This window comes from Cariama cristata, unplaced genomic scaffold (assembly GCF_000690535.1).
Source record: "Cariama cristata isolate BGI_N322 unplaced genomic scaffold, ASM69053v1 scaffold12851, whole genome shotgun sequence".
In the NCBI taxonomy this organism is placed as follows: Eukaryota; Metazoa; Chordata; class Aves; order Cariamiformes; family Cariamidae; genus Cariama; species Cariama cristata.
In genome coordinates, this window is record NW_009598762.1 from 16,594 (window position 1) to 36,038 (window position 19,445).

General features: G+C 34.9%; 1 protein-coding gene across 1 annotated transcript in view; it reads left to right on the forward strand.

Moving 5' to 3' along the window:
- Positions 1–19,074, forward strand: part of NR2C2 (nuclear receptor subfamily 2, group C, member 2) — a 33,412-nt gene extending 14,338 nt beyond the window's left edge. Inside the window, exons 4-15 of the mRNA XM_009709429.1 lie at positions 808–1,008; positions 2,225–2,327; positions 3,378–3,557; positions 5,703–5,850; positions 7,521–7,614; positions 8,033–8,166; positions 9,775–9,952; positions 10,908–11,029; positions 11,542–11,681; positions 14,567–14,704; positions 16,258–16,363; positions 18,613–19,074. Coding sequence (XP_009707731.1) covers positions 808–1,008; positions 2,225–2,327; positions 3,378–3,557; positions 5,703–5,850; positions 7,521–7,614; positions 8,033–8,166; positions 9,775–9,952; positions 10,908–11,029; positions 11,542–11,681; positions 14,567–14,704; positions 16,258–16,363; positions 18,613–18,787 — 1,719 coding nt within the window. The 3' untranslated portion in view covers positions 18,788–19,074. The remainder of the gene's footprint in view (positions 1–807; positions 1,009–2,224; positions 2,328–3,377; positions 3,558–5,702; positions 5,851–7,520; positions 7,615–8,032; positions 8,167–9,774; positions 9,953–10,907; positions 11,030–11,541; positions 11,682–14,566; positions 14,705–16,257; positions 16,364–18,612) is intronic.
- The last annotated feature ends 371 nt before the right edge of the window (positions 19,075–19,445 follow it).

Genomic DNA, 19,445 nt, shown 5'->3' on the forward strand with positions numbered 1-19,445 from the left:
TTTGAGGATTTCAACAACTTCACAGTTTTACAACAGTGGGACTGAAGGGTAATGATTGTCCTTTAACCATTGCACTTCTTTGGAGCTTTTTGTTTGTAGATTCCATATACTTACGTGCTGAAATGTTTACGCATATGAGACCTAAAATGGCTTATTCTGTTCTGTAAATAAAAGAATCTAAACAGTCACTGAAAAGCTCTGTCTTGTCTAAAATTCAGTAGTAGGCTGGCTTCATCCCCAGCTTTGAGTACCATTTTCTTTGTGCGGGTTTCTTCAGGTTTTTAATCACAAAATGTGAGATGAATCTTCCCTGAAGAGTTTCTGTAATCTAGAAAAATCATCAGCTCTGTAATTCAGCTTCTGCTTTGGGTAGTTCTAATGCATTTTTAAGGCAATCTAGCTTAGTAAAACTATTAGCATAGTCTTACTATTAAACTATTAGCATACACAAAAAGGGCATGACAACTAGATAAAAAATCTGGGTAATCAAAATTAGGGAAATAAATACACTGTTGTTGTGACACCTAATTCAGTCAATTTAATAGGCATATCAGTGTGTGTAAATTCACTTCACATTTTATTTTCAGCAGTAGTTTTAACTCTGACATTAAGCCAAACACATAAATTAATTATATCAAAATAACTTTCATAGTCACATGTATACAAAATGAATACAAATCTCAAGAATGTACCGCTTTTAATAAATCACAAGGACAATTATCAGAGAATATAATTCTGAGACACAATGAAAGGTTTTAAAACGTGAAGTTTACTGTGGCTCATAAAATTCTTCAATGTGTTTTACAGATTGTGACAGATCAGCAAACAGGTCAAAAAATCCAAATAGTGACAGCAGTGGACTCAGCTGTGTCTCCAAAGCAGCAGTTTATTTTGGCCAGTCCAGACGGAACTGGTGCAGGAAAGGTGATATTAGCAGCACCTGAGACATCTAATGCCAAACAGCTTATCTTTACCACCACGGACAACATTGTGCCAGGCAGAATTCAGGTAAATATAGCAGTTGAGATAGACCATAGATTTTTGGTTTTCAGTTTTTGATTTTTAGATTATTTAAGTCTATAATTGCTTTAAGACAAATTGCAATAGTTTTCTAAAGATCTAATGACATGGATACACCATGCTAATTGTAGGCTTCATTATTCAATCATAAATCCTCCTGTCTTCACATTCCTCATGCATTCCACTGCACCGGTCACCCCTTGTTGTGTATTCTCATTAAAATTCCAGACATAAGCAAATACTTAAGATGGTGCTTGCAAGGAGTGCCAGGATTTCAGATGGTCTGTTCAAGATTCACAGATACACAGATACAACTCACCTGAGCATGTTCACAACGCAGTATCAAGACATTGCAGTAAAAGCTCTTTGGAGTAAAAGCTCTTTGGAGAAGAAGCTGTCCTCCTGTTATAATTGTTTCTGGGTCTTGACCATAACCCAGGCCAGCGGGAGCTTTGCAAAACAAATTATCTAAACAACGATCTATCTCTAGTGAAAGTTGAGATTTCTTCCTAGCAATCTTTTTTTTTTTTTAAAAAAAAAAGGCACCTGATCCCTATTGCCACTGTTACAATAGAGAATATTTTATAGGGAGAAGTATCATTCTTACATAAATATTTTAAAAATTGTATTAGAGACTTAATTATTTTGCTATGTTGAATGGGTTATCTGATGTTACATAGGCATGGGTGGGGTTTTTTTCTGGTTTTTTTTTCTGTGTTAAGTGGAATATTCTGAACAGAAGTTTTGGAATCCAAGGCCTTCGGAAGCTAAACTGTTTCTATCATGGATCTCAGCTTCAGGCTATCCCCTCTGAACTGTATACCCCTAATAGCTTGAAGAGAGATAGATGGGAACAGCATCTGAAATGCAAATATCTGGCTAAAATATAGAAACTGTTTGAGAGTAATTGAAAGAAGGGAGGAATGCTGTTGACTGCACAAGTGAGGAAACTTATTTTTACTGAACAAAGCTAGGAGTTGTTTTGCAATGACTGTTTCAACAGTCTCAATATTGACAGTAAAAACTCTCATTAACTTGCATTTTATACCACTTAATTTCATTCCACATGTCATACTTATTCTCGGATTCAGCCACCTCTTCTCAGTTGATACACCAATCTTGTTCTGTAGGCAAAGCTCCTTACTTTCATGTCAGAAGAAAATATTGGCTAATCACCTCTTTTTGTTCTGAAATTTTGTTTTAGATAGTGACAGACTCTGCTTCAGTGGAACGTTTGCTGGGAAAAGCTGATGTTCAGCGGCCCCAGGTAGTAGAATATTGTGTAGTCTGTGGCGATAAAGCATCAGGTAAGGAAACTTAGAAAGTAGTATTCAAGAAACTTGACTGAAAGGATGACTGGGATGAAGGGAGGAGATTTCATGTATTTTAACTGATTTTAGCCATGCTGATGGCAAAAGGATTTGAGTCTAGAATGGAAAAAGATAACATTATACTTTGTATCTATACACAAAGAATAGTTAAACTCTGCTTGGAAGAATATTAGTTTGTACTTCAACTGGGGTGTATGATAAATCAGCATGTACTGAAAGCTAAAATAATGATTGAATAGCTCCTGGTAACTGAAAGAGACTATTTGCAACATTCAGTCCAGTTCCCCACAGCTATGGGCAATCATGCAATAAACACATCACCTAGAAAAGTCTACCTGCTCCAGGAAAACACTTCTTAGTGCTCTCTAAAATACTTAAGACTTGCCAGTAGATTGTGGTCTTTTACTATCGCAGAAGGTGGCAAGTAGAGATGAAGTGAATCCTCAGTGTTTCAGATCCATGCAGTAACAAGGAGTCTATGAGGTAAAATTTCAGCATTAGCCAAGGAAGCTGCCTGTGGTTTCACGCTACAGAGAAGACACCTTTCATTCTCTGTCTTGCTTTCTTTTATTTTTCAAGTGTTTATGTAATTAGAATAATACCAGAATTTATATGTATAGGAATTTTAAATTAAGAATGCATTTCAAATGTTATTGTAAAATTACTTATATTCTGAAATTACTTAAACTTGTAGCCTGTATGTTCCTTTAATGTATCTTATAATCTGTAACAGCAGATAGAATTGCATCTGTACTTGTCCAGAATAGGAACTACCACTTTACAGACCTCTTATTCAGAAATAGGCTTAGCCGCCTTCTCTTCTCTCCACTCTCCTGCCAAAAAGCCCTGACAATAGGTAAACAAGAAACATCCTGTAAGAATTTAACAATGCTTTCATGGTCCAAAATGATGGTAAGAATACAAAATTAAAGAGTGACTTTTACAATGTTTTACTTACTTAAGAGAAATATTTCTATGCTAAAATATAAGTAATTTCCTTCTGATAACAATATATATGTTTCCTAGGTCGTCACTATGGTGCTGTCAGTTGTGAAGGATGCAAAGGTTTCTTTAAAAGGAGTGTGAGGAAGAATTTGACCTACAGTTGTCGTAGCAACCAGGACTGTATCATCAATAAACACCATCGGAATCGCTGCCAGTTTTGTAGGCTTAAGAAATGTCTAGAGATGGGCATGAAAATGGAATGTGAGTGTTAAGTACACAGTGTAATACTGTGCCTACCAAATAAATATGTGGACTACCACTTTTTAATGTGTTCTCCCCATTTTGGTGTATGTTGCTTGAAGGAAACAGAACTTTCGGCAGCCAGAGCATCTACCATACCTTTCTTTCATCACCATTTTATGTCTTAGGTGCAGTAGTGATTTTTTTTGAACCATATCTCATACTACTGTAGTCTGTGAGGAGCCGAGTTAGAGCCTCACTTAGCATGCACGTTACAAACACGGTGTGCGTTTGTAATACAAAATATTTTAACAAGGATGGACATCAATCTGAGTCTAATGTTCCATGTTCAGAATCTGCTTTCCTTCTGGTTTATTTTTGCTGCTTTTTCAACCAGTGATAGAAAGTAGTTGATGTCCTTTCTTTTTTCTTTTTAAATTTTTCTATTAATTTGGTCATTTGTGAGCATTTTATTATGAGATGTTGTATAAACTGTCATATTTTAAACAATATACTTTCATGTTTATGTGCAGTGCTTCATACAATTCCAGTGCTACCATCCAAACACCTCTTTCAGTGTATTTTGTTTCCAGTTTATATCACCTCTGCTTCTTCAGTCCAGCACTTCGTGAAGCCTATTATCTGGTTGTTTTGTGATAAATTTATGGAGAATTTAAGGTGAAGCAACAAATACTTTTCTTTTTCAACTCTGATCTAGGCAGGATAAGTTCCAACCACTGAGTTCAAGGGAGGCAGAACTTTAAGCTGTAAATAGGGAGACCTTTGTTGTATTTGCATTCTGGAACTCCAGACCTGTAGTGATGATTGTTGTGCTTTGCACACACTGTGCTGAATATAGAGGCAGACATTTATACAAGAGAAACTGCAGCATTTTCAGAAACTAAACCTTTCTTAGCCCAATACAATTAGGATATATGCTCACTGACTTTATTGGGCATTGAGTCAGGTTTCTGATTAATATTTATGTAGCCACCAAGCCAACAAAATGGATGTATACCTACTTTTAAGCCCCTAAATTTTGCTGACAGTAACAATATTAGCAAAAATAAAACCAGGAACTAAATAGAGTATATAGAGAGACGTACCCATGTATTCTACTGTTACATTCAAAAGGGCTATAAGGGTTGAATTTTTTTGTTTACTTGTTAATAATGTTAATCTTCTAGAGCAGTAACTGCTGTATGATAAATTGGGACAATGAATAGCACAGAAATACTGTCTCCGTTTATATTACACCTTACATTTGCGAAGTGTTATGAGAATTAATATTAGTACAACACTTTTAAGAATTCTTTATATTATCTTCATAGCTCTTTATTCATTTTACTATCCTCATTTTCAGGTGAAAAATTGATGCAGTCAAATGTTATGCCAAGCTATAGAGGAGTTTGTAAAGTTTAGTGACTTAGATTCCAGATAACTTTCTGTAATCTGTTTAATAATAATGCCTTAATATTATATAGATGCACTTTTCACTTCCTTTAAAATTACCAACTCACTGTTTCTTACTGTTTTTATTAAAAGATTTACCACACTTGTTTGGCATATTGGAGACTGAGCTTACTTTCTTCCAATTATCAAGTAGAAATATTTTAAATTCTGAAAAGGTTAGTTTTGGAACACTGTTCCCTAACTGGGTGGAATGAATGGATGTGAGTGAATTGCATATCATGCAGACACTCATCTCCCCGGGGGTTAACCTGCATCTCTCATGTCACTTGCTTGTCTTGGCTTTTTCTGAATTCGTTCTGCATTTGCATTGTTTTGAATCATCCAGAGTGTGACTACCTCTAATGTTTAGGTATGCTTTACCTGTAAAAAATAAACAATTTGAAAACACATTTTGCGGAATGTTCCCTATTATTATATGCCAATGAAATAGCAAGCTCTGACTCCAGTTCAGCAAAACTTAAAGCAAATGATCAATCTGTGACTTTCTTAGTTAAAAATGTACATAAACACAGGTATAGTAAAATTGGAGTCTGTGTTTCTTCAGTCTTCATATTGAATTTCCAGTTTTTCACTGAACTCATACACCATCATAACTGTGCAAGCTGAAATCCTACTGTGAGATTTTTACTTTCTTTTTGTATTTTTCAGTTGAATTATTTCCTTTCAAATCTGCATGTTTCTGTCTTTATGTAGCGGTTCAAAGTGAAAGAAAGCCTTTTGATGTGCAACGTGAAAAACCAACCAACTGTGCAGCTTCCACTGAAAAAATCTATATCAGAAAAGATCTGCGAAGCCCTCTAATAGCAACTCCAACATTTGTGGCAGATAAAGATGGGACGCGGTGAGTACCTCAGTGTAACGGGCCTTGTTTAAGGTTATTTGTGCATATTACTTTGGAGGCACACCTATACTCTATATCCCCCCCCCCCCCCCCCTCCCCTTTGCTCTAAAGAATCCATTACCAAGACCAATCTACATTGTTTTGTTTCTCGTGAAAGTTTTTAAGTCTGAGTACAGCTGGGTGGTTTTCAGTTCAGGGCTGGCTCTTGTCCAGCCAGGTCAAAGCACAGGCAGGGCAAATACGTGATATTCAAGCAAAAAACATGCAGGCTTACAGTGTGGTGCATTCAGGTTAGCACTTCTCTGAAATCAAATCTGCAAATGGCAGACTTGGTCTTCTAAAAACAGTAGTAAAGGAGACTGCAGTGATTGGTGATTCAGATCCCAAGAGGTCAGTTTCAACAACAAAAAACCAACAGCAGCTTCCTTTTACTATATGGAAGATATTCTGAGATGGTTCCCATGCTCTCAGTTGTCTCCATAGGCAGTTGGTGTGAAAATGCGTATTGTAATAAATGGAGGCAAGATTTGTCTTTTTCTGAGTAGAATAAAAAAGAACTTAAGGTTAAATATCACATTTTTAAAACTGTAGGTCCAGTTAGTTTATGAATGGCTAATAACCACCTAAAGATATTGTATCTCAATATTCAGTTTATACTTATGTATTTAATTTTATGTATATATATTCTTTGTTTAACAAATGACACTGCAGTTAGGAAAACTGGGCGGCAGATTTCTTGGAGAATTGTTTTTTGTTGTTCTCATTTGCAAGCCGGATTGTTCAAAAGTACTGCTCACAGACACATTTGCTTCTTTGAGATTTCCTTGTGCTACAGATCCCTTACAGTCCTACAAACAATGTTATAGTCATTAAGTGTGACTCTCTATTATTTATGTAGGATTAAGATTTGCGTAATGCACAATAATTTGCTGCCTGTGGTAGTTCACAATGTTAGTTGTTAGTCTCAGACCCCTTAAACTATAAATTCCCTGTGGCCTGAACCTGTCATGCGTGCATTTGTATTGGGTTGCGCATTTGTATTGGGTTATGCAGACTTGGAGTGTTATCTAAGTAACAAATAAACTTGTCCTTGCTGGATGCAAAGACTTCCCGCTGTCTCCCTGAATTAGATAGAGCAAAAGGAAAGGATGTTTGGTCAAAAAGTAGCAGAAGTAAAGGCAGCAGAGATTTTATGCAGACCTTGATTACACAACTGTTTATGGCTGTATTTTGGAATGTAAAATGTATTTTCTTGACATATCTTTTTTCTTCAGTGCTGTCCATTGTCTAACTTGGAATGCACAGTTATGCCTTCCTCCAAAGTCTAATGCATAACTCTAGAGCTATTAAGTAACTTCTGAGAGCAGAAGACAACAACTTTCCTTAAGACAGAATAAACCAGCATAAAAAGCAAATGAGAGGATATCTATTTGGGAAGTTGTCATTGCATTTGCACAGGAAAGGAAAACATATTCCAGTCTTTCTGTCTTTCAAGCTACTTTTTGGAAACTGTTTCAGAAAGACTTAATTCCTGATGAATAAACTATGAGCTTCCTTAAATTGCTAATTTAAAAATTGGTAATCCCTTTCATTCTGACGTAGGTTGTTACATATTCTTCTGATTAATGTAAAATACTATTGACTGTCAGATGCCTTATGCTTTTGAACAGGTCAGCAGGTCTTCTTGATCCGGGAATGCTTGTGAATATTCAGCAACCTTTGATACGGGATGATGGTACAGTCCTCCTAGCTGCTGACTCCAAGGTATTATTCTTTCAGTTAAGTTCTGAACATATATATTTATTTGTTCAGATTATTTTTAGCTATGTTCATAGACACAAATAATTCTTGCTGTTGAGAAGATACGGTTGGTGTAAGTCTGAAGATTTGTACAAATGGACCCAATGAGCTGATCAACAGGAGCATGATTTCTTTTCACGGGCATATTTCTGTAAAAGGCCGGCCACAGGTAGTTCCCCACATGATATGTCAGCCAGGGCTAGGACTGACGATTACAGTAGGATTTAAAGATCATTGTGAGCCATTGTTCTTCCTGTAGGTGTTCAGGAGGAATGAAAAGGTAGATAAGGGAAAAAGAACACAAAGATTAAAAATGTGAAAAATTTATGTATGATACATCACCTGTAATTTTGATCTACTAATATGGTTCTTCCTTTTTTAGGCTGAAACAAGCCAGGGTGCTTTAGGAACACTAGCAAATGTTGTAACATCTCTTGCTAATCTCAGTGAGTCACTAAATAATGGAGATACTTCTGAAATTCAACAAGAAGAGCAATCCGCAAGTGAGATTACACGGTATGCGTTTATATTTGCATCTTATTTAGCAATTTGTATTCTGTATGGTGTATACTTACATTCATTCATTGAAGTAATTTGGCATTGTGACACCAAACACAGTAGAGGTTGCCCCCTACTTTGAAACACAAAACCAATTCTTTAGAAATCCAGGTTTGGCTGTTGTCCTCTTGTGAAGAACTGTCCCCTGTGTTATAAATGTAGTGTTCTGAGGCTAGACTGATTTCATACTCAGAAAAATTATGACTGACTAGTTTGTGACCTTGAGAAACTCTGAGAATAGCAACATTTCAGTACTGTTTTATTTGATAAGCTTGTTATATGGATGCTTCTCCTGCGCAATGCTTATGCCCTTAGCCCTGCTCTTTAGGAGTCTGTATTACTCCAGATTTCTTTTTGCGATTGTGCTGCCATAATACCTGCTAGTAATGTAGGGGAAATCTAGGTAAACAAAGATTAATAAACTTTTTGTTTTAATATTTAGAGAGAGTTTGAAGTCTTTGTTGTCTTATGTTATTGAGAAAAATGGGAGAAAGGAACATGAAATCTTAAAACTTCCAGCAGAGCTCGAGATTTTTCTGATTGGAGTTTTTGTTTGAATTTTTTGGGGGAGGCGGGTAGGTTGAAGGACATAAATTGCCTGTATAGTGAAATGAAGAAAATACTTGGCCTCAAAACTCTCCATTGTTTCTCAAGTAGAAGATTTTTAAGAGGAAGTTAACTTCAGGCTCTTCAGTCTTTTATTTAAACTCTTCAAGTGAGTGAACTGATATTTAAAAATACTTAACACTGCAACCGGCTTTTGTCAACCTTGTACTCTAAAGGACAGAAAAAAAAAATATCCAAAAAACTTCTTGAAAAAAAATACTGGCAAAACAGCAGTATACTATAATACTGTCCACTGGTATGAAACTGGAGCACAAAATTCTTCTTTAAATCTAAGCTCTGTTATCGTAAGAAGGGAATTTACACTGCCTTATTTTGGCAATGGCACAGCTACAGCTAGAGTTTAAAGGAGTCCAGGGACCAGTCTCTCCTGTGTTAGTGTCATAAAGTTTCTAAGGCTCTGTCTATATTGTGAGATCAAGAGTATCCGGCCATATCTCATCTTAAGGGAAAGGAAATTCAGACATGTTGTCTAGAAGAGAGCCACACTATTCTCTGCTGTTCCAAGAAACTGGAAATCAAGGACAGAGACTGCAGGGTGTTTTCCAGAGTGCATCTGGTCTATAATCTTCACATAATCTGTTAAACCTTCCGAGGGGATAGTGAATGGTAAGTGCAATAGACCCCTTTACTAGTACAAATACTAGCATAAAACTATTAGAGCAGGATTTACAGTAGTAAAAAGTTCCCCAATTACAGGGGAGATCTTTTACCAGCGATATATGGGCAGATCTATACCTTCTATTAATGTCCAAACAGTACAGAGGGGCCAGGTTGTAATGAAAAGTCTGACCTTGTGTCTTAGCATATGTTACCTCTGTATATGTTACCTCTAAGTGAAAATGCTTTACAGCACTTAATTTGACCACTACTCTGAATTTTCTTAAGGTGTAAGGAAGCACTCTTTTATTGTTATTGTTTATTACTTTTTTTTTCCCCCAGGGCATTTGATACTTTGGCTAAAGCACTTAATACCACAGATGGTACAGCAGCTCATAACTTGGCAGATGGGATGGATCCTACAGGAGGAGGGAATATTCATGTAATCAGTAGAGATCAGTCAACACCAATTATTGAAGTGGAAGGACCCCTACTTACAGATACACATGTCACATTTAAGGTATGCGCTTCTTTAAATATCTTACTACACAAACTGACACTTAAGACAGAACTCAAAATTAGTTTACTATGTTTTCTTTATTCTTGTATTTAATTTTGGTGATATAATGTTACAAAGCTTCTAATACAATTTTCACTCTTGCATGCTGTACATAAAGAGTATAGGTGTTATTTCATAAGACCTTTTCATAGACGGAAGGATGCTGTAAAATTTATTTCACTTTCCAGTGCTGCTGATAATCACTGTCCATACCATCCATATAGTATGATGTCTTGCTTAATTCATTTATAGTTCCAGATAGTGTAAAACTTTCATCTAAAAGACTCTTTCATATAAAGAGATGTTACAGTGCCTATACCACTGTAAAGGTCTTGCAATTGAATACAAGCAAACACGTTGACAAACAGTGTGCAAGAAATAATAAGGATGTCCATCTTGCTGTAATCAAACTGCACTGTTTCAAGAAATACAAAGTTCATTACTGAAATAAGTAATACTTAATGTAGTCAAACTTTTATCATAACCGGCTTATTCTCATTAATGGTGTTTTGTGACTATAGATTTGTATTACATGACTTCCACATTTTAGATATTTAGATTTTAGATTTTATTTTGCTTCTTTTTAAAAAGTTTTAAAAGATCTTTTATAGCACTATGATGCTAGCCAATGCTCCACAGAACAATGAAATTTATAGATTTAATTATTATTAAATTAATATTAAAACATTTTAAAAGGAAACATTTGAACTCTCTCTCACATAATTTCTTGTCTCCTATTCCCATTTTGCATTCCTTGCCAGAAGTAATGAGGTATTTAGTGCAGTTTTCCTGTGACAATTTCTTGTCACACAGACTATGAGAGTGTTTTGAATGTTTTTGCTGGTTATTTCATTGATAATAAAAATCAGTTTCTGTCTGAACTGTATATATTGTACTGTACTTTTATTTTTTGCAGTTGACAATGCCCAGTCCAATGCCGGAGTACCTTAATGTACACTACATCTGTGAGTCAGCATCACGACTACTTTTCCTCTCTATGCACTGGGCTAGGTCCATACCTGCATTTCAAGCTCTTGGGTAAATGGACATATTCTGTTGAATGGTTTGCTTTCTAATGAATTTAAGCACTGATGTGAACACTTTCCAGCTATTTTGAATTTTTAAATGGGTATATTGTTTAATTTTTAATGAATTCTTTAAAATGTGTGAAGACTATGCAATATTCTCCTTTTTGAAGAATAAAATAGAAGATGGCAGAGGAGGGGATAACTACAATATCTGATGTTACTGCGGTTATAGAAGCTAAAGCCAAATCAAAAGCAAGCATTTAATTTATAGGAATGTATCTTGGTTAAAGAACTGGTGAGCACCATTTTACAGATAACCTTTATAGTTTCCTGTAGTCAGTGTATCGCTGCTTCTTGCTTTTTTGAAATACTTGTAATATGCTAATATATGCCTTTTAGTAAAGTGGTTTGCAATACATTAATCATTATTATTAATTGTTATAATTAACATCATTATGCATAGGCTAGTACCAACCTAATATGAATACTACCTACGGTTGTTTGATCTTCTGTTGTTTATAGGCAGGACTGTAATACAAGCCTTGTGCGTGCCTGCTGGAATGAGCTGTTTACATTAGGCCTGGCACAGTGTGCACAGGTGATGAGTCTGTCTACTATCCTAGCAGCTATTGTCAACCATCTCCAGAACAGCATACAGGAAGGTATGTTTTCAGTATGTGGTTCTTATACATGTTCAGTCCTGTCAACACTACAGGGACATTTGTGTAACGTTTCTCACGAGGTGTTTCCTAATTGATGGCAGAATTGTTCCCCAGGATCCAGGGGAAGGAGAAACGTCTTGCATAATTACCTTTCCTCTGGTGATCTACAACTTTTGTTACACTGACCTCACAGAGGTATCTGTGAGATAGAAGTGTCTGTAGAAGAAATGGGGATAAGGCTGCAGGATGTATTGTCTTTTACATCTGACTGGCAGTATAAAGACAAGTATGTCCTCAAGTTGGGTGCTCGCAGAGCTTTCGTCCTATCCAGATGTAATTTTTTCCTTCCAGTTAGAATAATGATGTCGTCTTCCAAACCACACCAGAATTTTTTCCTTCCAGACTTTCCTTCTCCTCTTTACAGTGTAAAACTATAGCATTTGTCAAGTATCACAGGAATACTCATGCAAGTTTAATGGTTTTGGATACTGCTATAATGCAGTAAGGATTAATGTATTTTGAACTACCCTCTGAAGCATTAAACAACCTATTTTCTTGACACTCTTAAGAAGATTTATGTAATTTTATTTTTTAATTCAGTGTTGTCCTGTTGATAATGATGACTATATCTAGGATGGATGATAATCTGTTGTGATTGCTTTTTTTTCATTCTTTTCTTTAAAGATGCTGCAAATCAATATGATTGATTAGCATGAAAATAACATTCCATTTTTAATAGAAGAAAAAAAAATACTAGCAGCTTTAAACTCTACAAATGTAGCATATTGCATGAAAGCTAGCTTAAATTTAAATGTGAGTTAAAAGTAGTTACAGAATACTATTTGGTACCCATTTGTTTGATAATTTTTGTGGTGCTATTATTGTGCACACAGCAAAAATTGGAAAATAGGCTTTTACTGAGGAGAGTAAAACTTGGTTGTAGAACTATAAAATGTACTAAAGTAGATAATCTGAAAAAAAGTTTAATATCCTTCAGTCCTAGTAAAGTACATTTGTTTTAATCTACTTTATTAGCTTCATTATTATAAAGTAAATTAGAAATTTGATTCTTAAATGGATAGTATGCTTTCATAATGAATATGGGGGGGTTGGGGTTTGTGTTTGTTTGGGTTTTTTGGTAATTTAAGAGAGCCTGGACAGCCCTCAAAATACAACAAACCAATGCTTCTTTCCTGCCCAGAGAGAGGCAAGATTTTAAAAGACCAATAGGGTAATGTGCATATTTTATGTTCTGCACAGAGTTAGGCTTTTAATTATATCTCTGTCAGAATAAACAGTACTGTCTATTCCACCTACACCCCAGGCACCGAGTTTGTGGAGGAGTAAGTGGTGGGGCTATTACAGCAGTAAACTGGCTCCACTTCTGTTCCTATGTCTCAAAAAAGAAAAAGATAAATTTGTTCTACAACCTGTACTTCTAGTCATACCATGTTACTTGAGAGTGGCCAAGAAAAGAGGATGATTTGGTTTATTATGATTTGTTGATAATTTGTTTTATTTATCTATTCTGCAAAGTTACCATATTATATTGTGTGCTATAACTTTAAAATTCAAAACGAAGTGAAGACATTTCAGAACTTTATCTAGGAACCATATTAGTGATGAGGCTATTTGGAACCTCTGGAATTCAAGTTCACTTTTCCTGAGTATTTCTGCACCATCGTTTCCCACTTAATATAGAAATAAAAACTTTACATCATGTTTATCTTGATCCATCTTGAGTAACTAAAAACTTGTATCACAATTCATGTATTTTAGAAATGTAGATTATGTTTTCATTCTTATTTCAAGACATTGTGCAAAAAATATTTCTTCTGTTCAATCTTTTTATCGTGGTTTCAGAAAACATGTAAAATAATAATAAATTTCATCAAAGATTCAGTTTAAGGCACACGGGTCTAAGCAATTATGTACACTATTAGCTGTACAAAGGGAAAATATTTAAGTTATAATGATATGAAATACTAGCATTAGAGATCAGCACCGGAATAAAATTATTCTAATGCGTTTCTCAAGAAAAAGTTTTATCCCATGTGAATTGACTTATCTCCGAAGTTTGATAATAGTAATTATATATTCAAAGATTTGTCGTAATGTAACCTCTTAAGGTTTTCATTCTTTGACTAGTCTGCAGATATGCAGTCAGAGAGAAGATATGTTTACCAAAATAGAAATCTTTCCCGCTCTAGCTGAGCAGCTAATACCACTCAATTGTAACTTATCCACAAATGATGTAAGACTTTTTTTTAAATCAACATTTTAAGAAAGAATATGAAGCCAACAAAAGGAACGTGATGTTTCAATTGATGGAAGAGTCTGTGTACACGTATTTGAGTGAATTTACTCCATCAGAAGGAAGAAAGGCTATTTACCACAGTAAATGAAAATTTCACTTCTATAAGTACAGATAGAGGAAAAAGTAGCACTGTCATTACTGCTTTTGCATTCACTTCTGGAAAAGATAACTCAATACTGTTTGAATTTTTTAAATGATAGCATTTGCTTTGTGCTTCTGTTTGTTCCCAGAATCACTCTAGCCATTTGTAGAAAAATTCACCGTAATTTGAGAGTCTATGCTCAGAACAGTACATCACTGGAATAAGATTGGTGTTGCAGATTATGCTGTACTGGCAAAATTATGCAAAAGAGTTAATATTCTGTTTGCTAGCCCTGTGTCTGTCTCAGCTTTATAAATCTTCACTTCCATAATCATTCAGGCCATCCTTATATGTTAAGTGGTTTTAAGATAGCAAACAACAGAAAAGACTTTAAAATGTCACTTCAGTTGTTTTATAAAAGGGTATTTGTTAATATACCAGATGTACTTGAGCTCACATGAAATAGTAAGTAATATCTTTTCATAGATAAACTTTCTGGAGACAGAATAAAGCAAGTCATGGAACACATCTGGAAACTTCAGGAGTTCTGTAACAGCATGGCCAAGCTTGATATTGATGGATATGAATATGCATACCTTAAAGCTATAGTCCTCTTTAGCCCTGGTAAGGAATTTAGTAACCATATCTTTTTAAATAATAAGCATTTATATGTTAATATTTTAGCAATTTTTTTAATGAGACTAATGTCTTGAGATGAGACTGATCTATTAAGCTGCAGATAAAATGTTATTCCATAATGATTTATCACAAACAATATGTGTTTTAAAAATAAGTTTGGAGCAACATATCCATGTTATTTAACAACTCCAATGTATCGGGTATTTCCTGTACACTCACCTTAGAAGAGTAGACTCTCAATTACCTTCAGCTGAGAATCTATGAGTACTAAGTTATCTGGGATGTGTACTGGCAATATTAGTGAAGTAAATCACAGGAAGGATTATAGGAAATACATTCTAACAGTGACAAAAAGAAACTGGCTTAAATTTTAGTATTTTTAATATACTTAGATGAGGGATTACTGAAATATGAGCAGAAATACCACTGTATTTTATATGGAACTTCCACAAAATCTCCAAAACTAAATGTAAACAGGCTGTCTTCCATTTGTTACCAAAAAAGATGACAGCAGACAACTAAAGCATGATCAACAGTGTTTATGAGATATCATGATTTATGCAAAGAAGACACTTGAGATTTTCTGGAATGATAAGGTAAGGGTATTGAAGAAATGGGAAGTGACAGTCTTTTCAGCAAAGGTGGAGAAATGTTCCTAGGACACAGAAAGGTTAATTTAAAACTGTTGACAGGCTGAGTGAAAGGGAAACTCTTGCTCAGAAATGTAAATTATTTACTTGAATGCAAAGGTGTTTACCACTTCGAATTTAACAAAATACAAAGAAAAGGAGCATCTTATCATCAGAGGGTTTTTTTGATATTTTTTTTTGCATCAATATTGGTTTTCTCTCTGTAATAAAACTTTAATTAGAAGATATTGGTGTCCTGAAATTTGCTTTTGAAATTTTTTTGCAGATTATACCATTAGGGTTAGGTTTATTAGGGTTTTTATTCAAGTTTGATGAGCAAGAAACTCTCCAAACTCAAGCTAGCTCTGTCCTGTTTCAAGGGAAGAGCAGTTTGAACACAACACTGAAGATATTTGGGCATAGTCAGATATCTGGTAGTTTCTGTTTGTTTTTTTTTTCTGATCATGTGACTGTCTTTGAGGAGCTTAACTAGCTGGAATTAAAACATGAGACAGACTTGTGAAGGTCAAGAAATTGATGTGTCAAGAAAACAACCCTAGATACTGCTCAGTCATCATAGTCAGTTGAAATCACAGAAGCAAACACATTTTAAAAAGCAAGGTTAGAAACATAAACTAGGAGTGTCATTGCCTGGTACATACCTACGGGCTTAATCTTTTTCCACTTTCTTGTGGATACATGCAGCTATAGAGAGAAAAGTGAGCAAGCTAATTCTGAAACCAGGAAGCAAATGTTCAATTGAGTGGTTTCCTTTATACAGCTAACATGTTAAACATCACAATACAAGAGAAATATTTCAATGAAATTAAATGCAAGAATCTTATAACTACATATATTTCACAATGTATAGGGAAACAATCGACATACAGAAATGTTTTGTTTCTTTAGATCACCCTGGTCTGACCAGTTCAACCCAAATAGAAAAATTCCAGGAGAAGGCACAGATGGAATTGCAGGACTATGTACAAAAAACCTATCCAGAAGATACTTATAGGTATTTATTGTCTATAGTACCCAAAGTAATGTTGTGGGCCATAGCTGGCAAAAGTAAAAGTAACATCGTTGATGTAAAAATTTCCTTTTTGACATCTGTTCTTTTTTGACTATTGATGAGAAGGAGCTAGAACCTTGTTCATAAAAGAAAGCAGGTTTGTTTAAAGAGAGGTAAAAGCAAGAATAGCTGTCTAGCTTCTTCCATGTAAATTAAACTTGAGTACACTCTTGGGGTTTTTTTTGAGTTTGGTTTTTTTTTTTTTGAGAGAGAGAGTCTTATTGCCATGTTTAGAAAAGTAAACAGACTTACTTTATTGGAAGTCTCAAGAATAACTGCCTCAACTGCCTCAAATGTCTTTAATTCAAACTGCCTCCTTTTTCAGGTTAGTTGTCAAAGAGGCTTTGTGATAATAAAAGGTGATTATCATCCTTTAAATGTTTTTGTTTGTTTTTTTTTCAAGTTACATATGCAGAAAAGTATAAAAACTGTCAGTTTATAAACCTTGGAAAAAATAAGGATTACACGTGGGGAACAGTAACCAACTCTTAAGCTTCTGTTTATAAGAAATTCCCACATCCTACTTATTTCCTCCTTTGTTTTTTTTAAATTTCCAAGGACTTCTCTTTGAACGTCTCTTAACTTGTTTTTTTCATCTCTCAACTGCTCCTGTTTCTCACTTGCTAGAAATAATTACCCTATTTTCTAATAATCTCCATCAAAACTATTTTAAATTTCATCAGCACTATGATTCTCTGCAGTACAAGGGAAATTCTGTCTAGCAATAGATCTTAGAACATAATTATCTTTTACGGTGAAAGTATCCCCATGTAATGAAGCATGCAATCCCATACATTTAAGCAAGGTTTGAGGGTAGTGTAACTTAAAAACAAACAAAACACCAAAAAAAACCAAAACTAAAACAAAAGCCTGTAAAAGAGAGAGCTTCTCCCATCTCAGAAACTGGTTTCTGCACTGGTCTTACAGAATTAACACTGTGTGGGGCAACAGAAAGGGCATCAGGATTCCCAGTTAGGTGCAATGAAGATGGGATTCTCTAGTTCAGAAATATCCTCAAATCCCACATTCTGCTGTGTACAGTTCAGTTATTCTGGTTTGATGCGTGAGAGCTGGATATCTGCCATAAAAAGAAATACAGAATTTGTTCCATACACTTACTTCTCTTAATAGTGGCTCAAGGAAGAAAATCAGAGTTAGATTTCCCAAACAGTGTCCTGCATTTTAACTTATATTGTCTATATCCCCATGCTTACCCATAGATTAAGTTTAGAGTACAAATCTGATTATTTCTGAGCAACTGAATGCTGGCACAAATTGAGATAGAATCACAGGTGTTACAATTTTCACAAAAACAGCAGCATAGCTTTAATCTTTTTTGCAATTTCCCACTAAAGTTTACAAGATACAGTATATTATCAGAATGGACCTTATATATTTTCTCCATAGATATTCAAGCATTTTCCAGAGGCCTGTGTTCAGTGCTACCTAAGGTTTGCTATTACGTGGCTCTGGTTCAGGAAATGTATTTATTCTGGCATTTGTGATGTACATCTGCCATATAAGCACAGCAGATACGCTTTCATCACTGTCCTAAATTTCAAATCCATTGAAAGTCCAGAAATTCAATATGATCACTTCATTATACTGGATGTCTGTTAACATCCTGGTACATAAAATCCCACAGCATTTGGCAATGTGTATGAGTAACAGCACATCCCTCCAAATTCTTTCTCATCAGAAGCGTATTTCCTTTTATACATATCCAGTCCTATTCTTGCTATCTGGTTTGTCATTAAGTTGCTAGGCAACTGAGGACTATGCTCTTTATGGTTTAAATTTTACTTAAGCATTTTAATCTTAAAATTGTGCAAATGTTCTTCTCACTAGTCAGTATGAATATTATTGGTCTCAGGATTGTCCTGAACTATGAAAAGCTTCCAGAGCTGGGAATTTCAAAAGCAGACCAGTAGAATTGTGTGTTTGTACATACACGTTGTATCTACAAAGGGCATTAATAATGTCCTTTTCATTGGAAAACCACAAAGAAAGATGGTGGCTTTTCGTTTCACTTGCAGGATAGAAAAGTAACAATTCTTTTTATTGGCTTTAATTGCCTCTTTACTCCCATTCATGAGTTATGGTAATAATATAAAGCAGATCCATCTCTTTAGCCACGAAGTATTTTAAACTGGTATTACATCTGTTTATAATCTGCTGAACTTCTTTTTCAGGCTAGCCCGGATTCTAGTTCGCCTGCCAGCACTTAGGCTGATGAGCTCTAGCATTACGGAGGAACTATTTTTTACTGGTCTCATTGGAAATGTTCCCATTGACAGCATAATCCCCTACATTCTCAAAATGGAAACAGCAGAATATAATGGTCAAATAACTGGCACGTCTGCGTAGTGGGAACGATGCAATTTGATGGATCAAAGTAATTTTCATAAAAACATACAATTACGAAGTTGAAAGAATAGCATTTTGGTATGTACAAATATTTCCAACTTGTTACCAGTTTCCTGTCGGATTTCTCCTTGTCTGTTTGCTGACGCTGACAAAATTTAAGCAGCTATTAAAAGACCTGCTATAGGACCTTTTCTGCCACAAGGAATATTTTTGATGCCTTTCATTTAAAAGGCTATAGATTACTGAACATACTTTTCACATGCTTTGTATTTAGAAATTATCAGTGGTTAAAAGAGTTTTATAATATCAGAGATTAGTAATAAAATTACTTTAAAAGTAAAAAGAACAGTATGTATATATTTAAAAATATCCTTGGAATTAATATCTAATAAATGCCAGGGTATAATACTAGCACTTTGTAAGCACTTCTTGTCAAAGCGATGACATCATCAACATCCTGCTTATAAGTATGGAAAATGAAAAAAAATTGCATATGTCCTTAGTCAAAATGCTAGTGATTTCTGTGAAAATGTAGAATGCTATAGGAGACAATCATTTATTCTACAAAAAGTCATTTGCTCTTATGTTATGCATGAAATATTAATGTGGATTCTTAAATCAGATATCCACATTATATGAAACTATGTTCTGTTAAATT